The 12,926-nt window shown below is 42.8% G+C and overlaps 1 protein-coding gene across 2 annotated transcripts in view; it reads right to left on the minus strand.

Moving 5' to 3' along the window:
- Positions 1-12,926, minus strand: part of LOC124134224 (major facilitator superfamily domain-containing protein 4A-like) — a 110,801-nt gene continuing 97,875 nt past the window's right edge. Inside the window, exons 4-11 of one of the 2 annotated variants that reach the window (XM_046498956.2) lie at positions 12,817-12,919; positions 9,252-9,367; positions 8,318-8,413; positions 7,679-7,759; positions 4,136-4,283; positions 3,381-3,451; positions 2,839-2,956; positions 1-1,636 (exon numbers count right to left, since the gene is read on the minus strand). In XM_046498956.2, the coding sequence (XP_046354912.2) occupies positions 1,449-1,636; positions 2,839-2,956; positions 3,381-3,451; positions 4,136-4,283; positions 7,679-7,759; positions 8,318-8,413; positions 9,252-9,367; positions 12,817-12,919 (921 nt within the window). In that variant the 3' untranslated portion in view covers positions 1-1,448. Of the gene's footprint in view, positions 1,640-2,838; positions 2,957-3,380; positions 3,452-4,135; positions 4,284-7,678; positions 7,760-8,317; positions 8,414-9,251; positions 9,368-12,816; positions 12,920-12,926 lie in introns of both variants that reach the window. The other variant, XM_046498948.2, reaches the window with a different exon arrangement.

The raw sequence follows: 12,926 nt of genomic DNA on the forward strand, positions 1-12,926 counted from the left end.
GGGGGGGGGGGGAGTAATGGGCGGGGACAGCGAAGTTGAGGGAGGCGTTCATGATTGGTTGGTGTGGTGGGAGAGGGGGAGGGGATGCGTACATAATAGTTGATGTGAGTGGGGTTGGGGCTAGGGGCTGCGTTCGTGATGGTTGATGTGAAGAGAGAGGGGTGAGTGTGGGTGCTGAGATGACAGTGGGAGGGAGCGGGGTGGGGGTGGGGGGTGCGTTTATGGTGTTTGATATGACTGCACTTGTAGCGGTGATGGCTAGTAGTTTAGTTATATCTGGCTCGTATCACGTGTCCCAAAAAATACTGGATGCAACCATTCCATAGCTGCTTCTAAACTGGGCAGGCTAAATTGTTCCAGAGTAGCGGGGTTTCAAGTCAACAACGAGGTTTACTTATGTATGGAAACTACCATTCTGAGGTGTTAATTTGAAATAATTTTCGGCTTCAAATCGTAATAACAGTTAAATAAAGTAATGCAGTACTGCCACACAAGTCCCGCCCATTATATTGTCAACTAATCAGGAAACAGTGATAAACTAGTGGGTGTGGCATATAAGCAACGCAAGCCAATCAAATGTCACGGAATCACTTGCAACTTGTTTGTTCTCAACCGACATAAAATAACCGGAACAGTTCATGTACATGTAGGTATCGGGTGTGGACAGTTAGTGAACCATATCGCAAGGGGTCAGACAAATGGGAGGAGAGGGATGAGGGACAGGCTAGGTTGTAGGTAGGGGGTAAAAATCACTTGATTTGATGAAGGGCGGTTAACCCATGCGCTGCTCATCTTCACTGACAAAACATTTGTAAGTGTTGCACAAACTGAATTAACAAAACTCGGTCAGTTGGAAAATGCTAAACATCCTAAGGGACCGACTATTTCATATTCTGGGGGTGGTATGGGGGTGGGTCTGTAATCTTATCGAAAAAAAACCCCAAATTGTCACGGAACAGAAATGAAATAATGCTACAGACTAATAAAAAATGTCTGTCACAAAATATACATTGTTGCAAGGTGGGTTTTTATGAATAATAATTAGGTTCATAGTTTCATAGGTTTAATTAAATAAAGATCTGATTACTACCCAGTCTCCAAACAGTCTCCAAACAGTCTCCAACCCCACCCCACCCCACACAACATCAAATAGTCGGTCCTTAACAACCTTTAATAATTCTTGTCTAACATTAAGTAACACATATAAATTTGAAACTTCAAAAGACATAACATGTCATCTTCATATAAAATAAAAAGTGTTTCCTTTGAAAGATACCCCTTTTAAAAAGGATTTCAACGATTACGCAGTAATTCCTAGTGTGGAGTTTCATACGAAATATCACCACTCATTAACGTGCAGATATAATGAATATGTAGTATTGCAATAAAACATACATTCATTAACGCAACAATGAAATATAAAATAGATATTTGTCAGATTCGTTAAACTAAGATTCATATGGTTGTTGGTGCTCAGTGTTGTTCGGTTGATGGGGCTCGATCGCGGCCATCTCCACGTTGCTGTCGCTCTCCGGCATGCGCGAGTAATACTTGACACTTGACGGGTCGATCAGAGTGCTCTCCCCTGCTGCAGCCACGGGGTTACTGCTTAACCAGACGAATGATCTCGGACTGGCTACTGAAAACATGTGATTAAATCAAACATACAAACTAAGAAGTTGTTATTATACATATACAGAGTGCATTTAATTAAAATGTTTTTAAGTGTTCACCTTGAAGAATCTACAACTGACTATACCTGAGGCCACATGCTATAACAACTACCTTCAACATATTTAGAGAATAATTTTATTTTAAATTACATAAATATGGGCCCAGGTTTTTTTTTAGTACAGAGCTTTTGAAGAGACGCATTGACCTTGGACCTTACAACTCACCTTTGTATTTGGCCTTCTGTAGCTATTGTACAGAACCCAGTACATTATGACCGACACTAGGAGTAGGGTACAGTACAGAGCGTCTACAACTCACCTTGGTATTTGGCCACCTGCAGCTATTGTACAGAACCCAGTACATTATGACCGACACTAGGAGTAAGGTACAGTGCAGAGCGTCTACAACAGATCTTGGTATTTGGCCTTCTGTAGCTTTTGTACAGAACCCAGTACATTATGACCGACACTAGGAGTAAGGTACAGTACAGAGCGTCTACAACTCACCTTGGTATTTGGCCTTCTGTAGCTATTGTAAAGAACCCAGTACATTATGACCGACACTAGGAGTAAGGTACAGTACAGAGCGTCTACAACTCACCTTGGTATTTGGCCACCTGTAGCTATTGTACAGAACCCAGTACATTATGACCGACACTAGGAGTAAGGTACAGTACAGAGCGTCTACAACTCACCTTGGTATTTGGCCACCTGTAGCTATTGTACAGAACCCAGTACATTATGACCGACACTAGGAGTAAGGTACAGTGCAGAGCGTCTACAACTCACCTTGGTATTTGGCCTTCTGTAGCTATTGTACAGAACCCAGTACATTATGACCGACACTAGGAGTAAGGTACAGTGCAGAGCGTCTACAACTCACCTTGGTATTTGGCCACCTGTAGCTATTGTACAGAACCCAGTACATTATGAGCAACACTAGGAGTAAGGTACAGTGCAGAGCGTCTACAACTCACCTTGGTATTTGGCCTTCTGTAGCTATTGTACAGAACCCAGTACATTATGACCGACACTAGGAGTAAGGTACAGTGCAGAGCGTCTACAACTCACCTTGGTATTTGGCCTTCTGTAGCTATTGTACAGAACCCAGTACATTATGACCGACACTAGGAGTAAGGTACAGTGCAGAGCGTCTACAACTCACCTTGATATTTCCCCATCTGTTTCCCGGCCATGTAGAGCGCCCAGTACAACAGGAGCGTCACAAGGACTATTGAAAAGCAGAAGGCCAGAAAACTCGTCGCTCCGAGAGACACCACCAGCTGAAAGTAAAAGCACAATGAATATCACATTGTCCAGTACGGGCACTTCAAGGGAGGTAAACACGGACCGGACCCACATACGTTACAATTGAGATCTGATGTGATGACATAAACGTTTATAGGTCTATACCAATACACCAAAGACAGTAAAATATATTAATTAACACAGTCCAGGAAACTAAACTCCCAGTGGTATAAGGGTCTCCAAACAATGGCGACAATGCATAGCCCACCCAGAAACTGTGTGCAGACTCCGAGTCCACCAGTCCCTGTTTCATCCTCTTTATGGCGAACGTCAGGCAGGGTAACAACAAGTACCATTTTTTAACGACTTTTGGTATGACGCGCCGGGGATCGAACCGTGCAGAGGCTCTACGTGGAAATGAAATGATCACAGTCTACCTATGTGTGTCGAGGTACTCACGTTGCCGACGATGATGGGACAGAGCGCCTCTCCAAGGGCAGCCATGACAACCAGGCACGTCGTGATGGATGCTGCAGAACAGAGGTGAAGGTCAAGTAATTCTTACACTAAAATGTTCATATGAAGGAGATCATCAAGGCGGTCTCAAATCAAGGACGCCAGATCAGGACATGTTAACACATTACATAACCAAAAAACCAAGGCATGCTTTTGTTGTTTAATGCCGCACTCGCAATATTCCAGCTATATGACGGCGGTCTGAAAATAATTGAATCTGGACCAGACAATCCAGTGAAATCATGAGCATTATATCCACGCACTTTGGTAACAATGACATGCATCAACCAAGTCAGCGAGCCTGACCACCCGATCCCGTTAGTCGCCGCTTACGACAAGCATAGTCGCCTCCTAAGACGAGCAAGGGTTGCTGAAGACCTATTCTACCCCGGATAGGTCAGATGTACCGTCTCTTGAATGTCTGTATGATATACTTTAACACTGAAGGCTTTCTGATGGGATGACATAAAGATAACCAACTTCACAAATGAAATAGCTTTGAGTTTAATTATTCATAATAGTATTGATATAGAAATATAGAAATATATTAAGTGAATTAAATATGTATGGTACCAGAGTTACGATAAGGACATTTTGTAATTACAAAACACTACTTTGAGACGACAGGTTTGGTTATCAGCAAAGGAGCAGGTTCATTGACAAATGATTAAAACATGACGCTGTTTGACGACACTCACAATTCATGTCAATGAACTGCTCCGTGAGGGACAGCGCCGACGGAGACATGCTGCTGACGAACAGGCCAACGAAAATCGTGCCGACGTAGATGGAGACGTGGTTGAATCTAAAGATGAGTGTGAACACAAGAGCGAGGCTGCAGCCGACCTGAAACACAGGACCACCGTTAAGGAGAACCGGGTTCGGACCATTGGCAGGCGTAGCATATATGATTGAAGTCATTAAAACTGTCATTTGTGGGTCAAACATGAACTGAAATTGTGCAGTGTTGGCAATACACTGCCGGGCAAAAGACAGTATACACTTGAAAATTGGATTTGTCCAACAGATTACAAATGTGATCAACACGTTGCTTGACTAGAAACAGTCACCGAAACACTGCAAATTTCAGGTCCAAGACACAACTAAGACACCTGTATCAAATACATGACCATCAATATAACATTTCTGGTTTCCAGCCACTTATAGCCAACATTAAACACGGGTGTATACTTCCTTCCGCCCTGTCGCCCCGTCGTTCACATCATAAGCATGTGTTTATGAATCACATAGTGATGGTAATAGGGGTTCTGGGAAATAGGGAAAAGAAAGCTGACCGTATACAGCCCCATCCGTGGCACCCGTTACAAACACATGCAAAGGCAAGTCAGTTGTTCAATGTGCAGAATGAAATACAGTCACTATTAACGTATAATACGGTAATAAAAGTCACTAATTGAAATGTTTAGATCTTGTATGGAAATTAAACATAGTCCCCTAAAATACTCTCGTAGACACTCACTCACCCCGAAAGCGATATTCGTTTAACACCGGAGACTGGAAACGTACGTCGCGAAGCTAAGTCGCGACGCATCAACTTCAAAATCCAAAGTAATACTAAAGAACATGAAATGCCCATACCCACCGCTGATGATATGTTCTGTTGAGTGTAGAACTTAATCATCTGACCACTTGTTCTAAAGCGCCAATGACAATGAACCAAAAACTGATCATAAATGCTGCGAGTTTTGTCACCCCATTGAGTGGTGCTACTGTACGACGATGACTGGAAGCATTGTTGACAATCGTACAATGGCCTCTGCATTTCGCAGAAAACTTCTTATGACTATGGAAATGATTTACTTTTGTCGCTTTTGTTAACAGCAGCTTTACACTGATTTCTCTTTGTTTATTTGGGTTTAAAACATAGAGAGTAAAATAACCAAACCGTAAAACTCACCAATCACCAGTGATAAGTGTGAAAAATACACATGGCACATGACTATTGAGAATACCAACGTCACGCCAGTGTCATTACAATGCGAGGAGGGACTGAAAAGTTCTGAGCCTAACTACGACGGATGTTGCGTACACACTTAACTGTTTGCATTGCAAGAACAGTATCACCCATGCTTACTTTGCTGTATTGGAAGCAAATACACAACCTTGCAGCATATTTCTGCAGGCATCAAAGTGACTATTCCTTGTTAATGGACATGGACTAAACTGGACTAAACTGGCTACTGTGCTGTCATCGAGTATCTCCAACTGAAAGGGCTAACTCCAGCAGCCATCTATGCCGACATGGTGTCGACTACTTCCTTTGTGACTGTTTAGAGGTGGGCAGTGGAATTCAAGAGGAGAAGAGAGAGCCTCGAAGATGATCCAATATCAGGAAGACCTTCAACTGACACCACTAAGGATAATGTTGATAAAATATACGCTATGAATATGGATGATGGACGATTCGCCACACGTCACACAGCCACTACGGTAGGCATCTCTCATGAGGGAGCTGAGCACATTCCGAGGAATGAAATGGTCATAACAAGGTTTCATCACGCTGGCTTTCGAGGCTTCTGAATCCTGATCAGAACCGCCCCTGGGATTCCAGTGTATCCCACTGATGGGTCCCCAAGAAGGCCAGACCATAAATGGCCAACATTACGCTAATCTGCTTAGATAACTGCGTTAGAATATCAAGGCTAGCCTTTGCGGAAAAGTCTCTTAAGGTATGTTTTTCTACCAGGATAATGCATCCGTGCACAAGTCAGTTGGCGCCGTGGCTGCAATGCATTACTATGGCCTTCAGCTCATTGAACATTCTCTGTATTCACAAGAATTTGGGCACCGTTTGATTCCCACCCCTTCCAAAAATTGAAGAAAGAATTGTCTCAGACTGGCAAGCATTATGCAAATGATGATGACGTCATTTCTGCTTAGGACGTGCTTTTGCACCACCTGGAGGAAGCCTTCTATACCAGGCTCTTATGTTGAAAAATAATTAGTAGCAAACGCCATCAACACAGTCCTTTATAGTTAGGCTCAGAACATTCCAGCCACACCTCGGGCCGTGCTGGTAAATGTCCGTGTTACAATCCGTTATATATACAGTATATATCAGGGGATGAACATACGGTATTCCCTTCATGAGATGTACGCTGTGCCCTGACTGAGTCGTATAAGCAGCCCTTTATATTAGGATACATTCGCCAAGCCCTATATAGTAGGATACGTACGTTATGGCCTTTATATTTGAATACGTATGTTATGCCCTTTATATTAGGAAACGTACGTTATGCCCTTTATACAAGGATACGTACGCTAAGTCATTTATATTAGAATACGTACGTTATGCCCTTTATATTGGCCTTTACATTGGGACACGTACGTCATGTCCTCTATATTAGGATACACGCGGCATGCCCTTTATACGAGGATACGTACGTCTTGACCTTTATATTGGGATACGTACGTTATGCCCTTTATATTAGGACACGTACGTCATGCCCTCTACAATAGGATACGTATGTTATGGCCTTTATATTAGGACACGTATGCCATGCCCTCTATATTGGGACACGTACGTCATGCCTTTTCTATTAGGACACGTACGTCATGCCCTCTATATTAGGACACGTACGTCATGCCCTCTATATAAGGAAACGTACGTCATGCCCTTTATATTAGGACACGTACGTCATACCCTCTATATTAGGATACGAACATTGTGCTCTTTATATTAGGATACGTACGTCATGCCCTTTATATTAGGACACGTACGTCATACCTTCTCTTTTGGGACACGAGCATACTGCCCTCTATTTTAAGATACATACGTTATTTGTGGATACGCACGTTAAGCCATTTAACGAGGATGAGTTAGATATGCCCATTCGATTGGTTTACGTACGTTATGTCCGCTTAACGAGGACACATGTGCTTTACGTGTCTTCTTTCTGCAGAGTAAACGTAACATATCACCATACCTAATTTACATCATCATAAAGTCGTACTTTACAGCAGGAAGCAACCAGTTGTCTCATTCTGTATGCAGCAGTCGTATAGATCGTTCCCTTGCCAACACCATTAGCCTTATATATTTTATGGATTTTTTATTTCAGTAAAGCTTTTATGGCGCCCCAGATGTTCCAATGGACGCAAGAATACCATGTCCGGAAAGACAACAAATCACAAGCTTCATATATACTGCGGCCTGCAACATGTGGCGGCATCGATCTCGGTGGGAAGACAATAGGTAGAGAGATAGCGGGCGTACTTACAATACTGAACAGTAGCATGAAGCTGGGGGTCAACTTCGCAGCCGCCGGGACAGACAATAGTCGACCGAGTGCAAACATACCCTGCAAAATAAATGTTGGTGTGATAATAATAATAATAATAATAATAATAATAATAATAATAATAATAATTCATCTGAAATACAACTAATTATTTATCTAATGCTGATCCAGAAATAGAATACCTGTTTGGACATTGTAAAATATATCTACAGTAGTAGTAGTAGTAGTAGTAGTAGTGACAGTAGTAGTAGTCGTAGAAGTCGTCGAAGTAGTAGACGTCGTCGTCGTCGTAGTAGTAGTAGTAGTAGTAGTAGTAGTGGTAGTAGTAGTAGTAGTAGTAGTAGTAGTAGTAGTAGTAGTGGTAGTAGTAGTAGTAGTAGTAGTAGTAGTAGTAGTGGTAGTAGTAGTAGTAGTAGTAGTAGTAGTAGTAGTAGTAGTAGTAGTAGTAGTTATTGGGATTAGATGTTTTTTCAGCATTAGGTGCAAATCCAGAATATCAAATGCTCGGCCCCTAACGATGTATAGTTTAAGGCTTCAGAGCCTAATTCATCAATGACCAGCCCAAATGTGGCTTCTGTGACGCAGGGTTCCCTGTATTGATGACTGGGACATACTCACCCAGAAGCAGGCATCTAGAATAGCACCTTCGAATTTCTGTAGAGACTTGACGCTGGCTTCGTGGGCGTAGGTGTAGATGTAGTTGGCGTACGTGGACTGAAGAGGAAGACAGAGAGAGTGAGTGAGTGAGTGATTGAACACCGCAGTATTCCAGTTATATCATGGCGTGTCAGCTTAATGTGGGTGGAAAGCCCGAAGTGATGCAGATCTCAGACAGTTACCACTTAAGTCAACAGTTACCACGGGTATAGTGCTAAAAGAGCCTAATCGGGGAGAACCGGATTCGAACCCACAATAATATATTTCTGGCGTGTCCAAGGGACGCAACTCCGCACAGCTAATTGCGGCGCCTATAATATAAGACAGCAGACAGAGGTATGTAGGGGGAGGCTGATGGATGAAGAAAATGCACATCATCATGTTTGTGGATGAACAGTAGTCCACATCATTGTGGTAGAGTAACCCACTACCAACCAGACCAACACTGAGGTCACCTTATCCTCATTCAAATATAATAGGTAATATGAAATAGGTCCTGTTCAGACCAGAATGTAATGGGGAGGTGCTGGTTAAACATTGTTTGCACCAAACAAAACAAACAAAAGCACCAAAAACGTCAATGCTATATATTTTCAGCGTTGCAGTAGTAGTCGCTGACGTTGTTGAAGCCTGTCACTGTCTCATCCGCAAGCATTGGCGACACGACAGGGCAAGTGATGTTTGGCTTGGCAAACTTGCGTCCTATATGCGTGCCAGGATTTCAGATTATCCTTGGTTTATCAACACCATCCTGAGATCGTGGGTTTTCGCAAAAGTGGTAAACCGATATGGCATACGTGACGTTTTGCTTTTCTTCCGCATGAATCTGAATCGCAGAAATATTTCTGTTTGATTTAATGTATAGAGTGATTTAAACTCCATCTAAACCACTCACCTGTAAACCATCAAAGAGGAAGACGGAGATGGAGGCGAGGAGCGTTATCAGAAACACATCTCGGGGACTACAGGCGCAACACTTCCTGACCCAGGCCATCCCACCTTCACTCGCAACTGCAATACAAGAACACCATGTTAGACCTACAGTAGGACAAACACACAGATCCACCTTCAGTCGCACCTGCAATACAAGAACACCATGTTAGATCTACAGTCACCATGTTAGACTTACAGTAGAACCAACACACAAATCCACCTTCAACGACACCTAAAATACAATAAGATCACGTTAGACCTACAGAAAGACCTACACACAAATCTACCTTCGGCGACACCTACAATACAAGAAGACCATGTTAGACCTACGGAAAGACCTACACACAAATTCATCTAAGACCTACACACAAATCCACCTTCAACGACACCTACAATACAAGAAGACCATGTTAGACCTACAGAAAGACCTACACACAAATCCATCTAAGACCTACACACAAATCTACCTTCAGCGACACCTACAATACAAGAAGATCAGACAAATCCACCTGCAGTACAAGATTACCTATCGTCTATCTTAAAAGAGACACGTTATAGGGATAGGCTCTCAGTGCTCATTTCTCCCTATCTAATCAAGCCGAGGTTGTTTACTCATTAGAGTGTTGAGTTAATTAGCTCTCAGGTGTTAATTGGTCACGGCTGACTGTCTGTGCATCTTGTCGATTGTTTTGTCAGAGTGTTTATTTAGCTATCTTTTGTTACAGCTGTTATACAAGTCTTTGAATGTCATTTAGAAGTGATACACATAAGGAAGAGAACTAATGGAGTATATGCTTACTCCTTCATCTGGTGAATGAAGGATGGTGACGGAGTAAGAATATACCCCGAAACGTTGTGTTCCTCATAATAAAGAAGTTGACATCCATAAATGCACTTTCTTAGCTGTTATACAGTTGCTTAGCAAATCAGCTTGTATATATCGTCTAGTTGAATTAGTGATAATTGTCAGTGTTCACTGGGATCTTGATCCTTTAGATTGCCTATCTTTATTTAGAAGTAGCTGATGATAATAAACCTGTGCATTTTACAACGATACTATTATAACTTTCTTCTTACTGAATAACACCGTGGGCTCGGAAGCAGAACTTAGTGACAAGTATGTGTGAGAGTCAAACTGTCAGCCCACAAGATAGCTAGTGGAAGGTGACATCCGTTATTTGAAGGAACTCTTGTGATATCCTTCCCGCTGCTACACAGAAGACAAAGTGTCATCTTGGAGGGGACGTATTTAACATGTTTCGTAGTTAGATAACGTGATTATGTCTCCAAAGTCATTCTCTGCTATCAGTTTCGGTTTTGTCAACAACATAATAAATGTCACTGCGGATGTATTGTAAACTTCTACAAACAATTCCAAAGGTCAGGATCGGTTGGGGTACCTAGTGGTAATACCGTTCACTCATCACCCAAAAGTTCGATTTGCAAAATTGGTGGTGTGTGAAGCCAAGTCCTGGTGTCCCCCTCGTGATATTGCTGAAATATTGCTGACAACGGCTCAATTCACACTCCCTCACCCTTATACCAGCTAGAGTTATATGACCTACAACCACAGTCTACCAATACCAACTGACAAGCCATCCATTATCTTGTGTAATACAGCACGATGAAGCATTTTCCTTAAACTACGAAGCGTAAGCCCATCATTTAAGAAAAATATTTTTACCCTAACACAAATTCTGATAAATCTAATTATAACGGCTATTCGTCAGCCTTAAAACGTAGAGGAAAGCCAGAAGTGACACTATCTACCACCAGACAAGAGGCTTTCAAAGAAACCCAATTTCTTGTTCACACAATCTCCGCCACCCTGTTTGAACACGGAGACAAATGATTGTCCCCAGGGACAGCCTTGTCACGACGAGCCATTGTAAACCGATTCCAGTCATTGAAATCCCACTGCAACCGACGGAACTGTAAGAAGGTCCCTTTGAGACTGTGTGGAATGAAAGGAGCCTTATTTTAATCTGCAGCATGTTTTAACTAAACCAGCCTTCAAAGACTTCATCAAAGTAAGGGTCCGTTTGAAGGAGATTTAGGTTATTCTTTGTTTATCGCTATATGTCGATCCACAAGATGACGTACAGCTAGCTACCTTACATTTACAACCTGAAATACGTAATGGAGGTGAGGTGAAATAGGGTTTAACGTCGCGTTTATGATTATTGCACTTGTGTAATGACGTGCACGCGCGTGCGTGCGTGTGTGTGTGTGTGTGTGTGTGTGTGTGTGTGCGTGCGTGAGTGTGTGTAGGGGGGGGGGGGGGGGGGGGGGGCTGCTGTAGTCGTAGCCCACTGAGATACCATGCCGCAGTTTAACATGAATACTCCACTCAGACACAGCTCACTGACTCCGAGCCGACCAGTCCTTGTTTTATACCCTTACTGTCGAGGGCAAGACAGGGTAACAACAAGTACCATCTTTTAACCTCTTTTGGTATCACGCGGCCGGGGATCGAACCATCGACCCTCCGCATTCCTGTCAGACGCTCTATCTACTACACCAAGGAGGGACACGTTTGACGACGTAAGTAAGTGATAATGGTTTAAATCCGCCTTTAAGAATAAACCAGCAATATTACGACAGCGGACTCCAGAAAAGGCTTCACATATTGTACAAATGTGGGGAATCGAACCTTGACATTCGGCATGCCAGCTGACGCTACCCGCCGCCCCAGTTGACTAAAAGTAACTTCTTCATCAATACATTTGGACATCATATATTTGGTTCAGATACCATCCTTTAATACCAATGAAAACGTCTTACTATCACTGTCCGCTTCACACCACGTCTCGCTTATATAAGTGTAATAATCTTAAACGCTACGCGAAAACCCACTGCACTACAACATACATTATTGCATATCTAAACACTGCCTATGCAGTTTCCATGACTTTTATAGTGAGTGTAGGAATGGTATATAACGCCGCAGTCAGCAACATTCCATCCATATCACTGCGGCCCGTACAATATCGTGCATGGACATTGGCGGATCATAAGCAATGATCCTGATCCACGTCATCTGGGTGAGTGAGTGAGCGAGTTGGGTTTAACGCCGCTTTGAACAGCATTTCATTTATGTCACGGTGCGTCAGCTGAATGTGGGAGGAAAGCCCGAAGTGATGCAGGTCTCAGACGTTTACCACTTCGGTGAAACCAACGAACACGGGTATGGTGCTGACAAACCTAGAAACATTATCGGGGCGAACCGGGATTCGAACCCAAAAAAAACAACAACAAAACAACAAAAACAAACAACAGAAACGACTGACCACCCGATTTCGGTATTAGTCGAATACTGGAAACGAAAACAAGATGCTTTGCTTTCATGCTGAATGTCAAAATAGTCTAATGATTAATAAAAAAAAATGTTGTTCACATTATACGTCTTGTGGCAAAGGTGGATAACTTATTCTGTTCTATTCAAACAAATCGTACGAGGTTCAAGAAGTAAATAGTGGGTCTCTAACATCTAGCACTGTGGCACCTACAGACAGAGAGAGACTCACCCCCTTCTCCGCTGTGAGTAGTCTGTTGTCCCACCGGGGACTTCACCGGGCCTCGCATCCTCTCTCGCAAGATGACCAGCGCCACTTCTAACGCCACAAGCAACTGAAAC

This window comes from Haliotis rufescens, unplaced genomic scaffold (assembly GCF_023055435.1).
Source record: "Haliotis rufescens isolate VD_foot unplaced genomic scaffold, xgHalRufe1.0.p SCAF_16, whole genome shotgun sequence".
NCBI classification, from domain to species: Eukaryota; Metazoa; Mollusca; class Gastropoda; order Lepetellida; family Haliotidae; genus Haliotis; species Haliotis rufescens.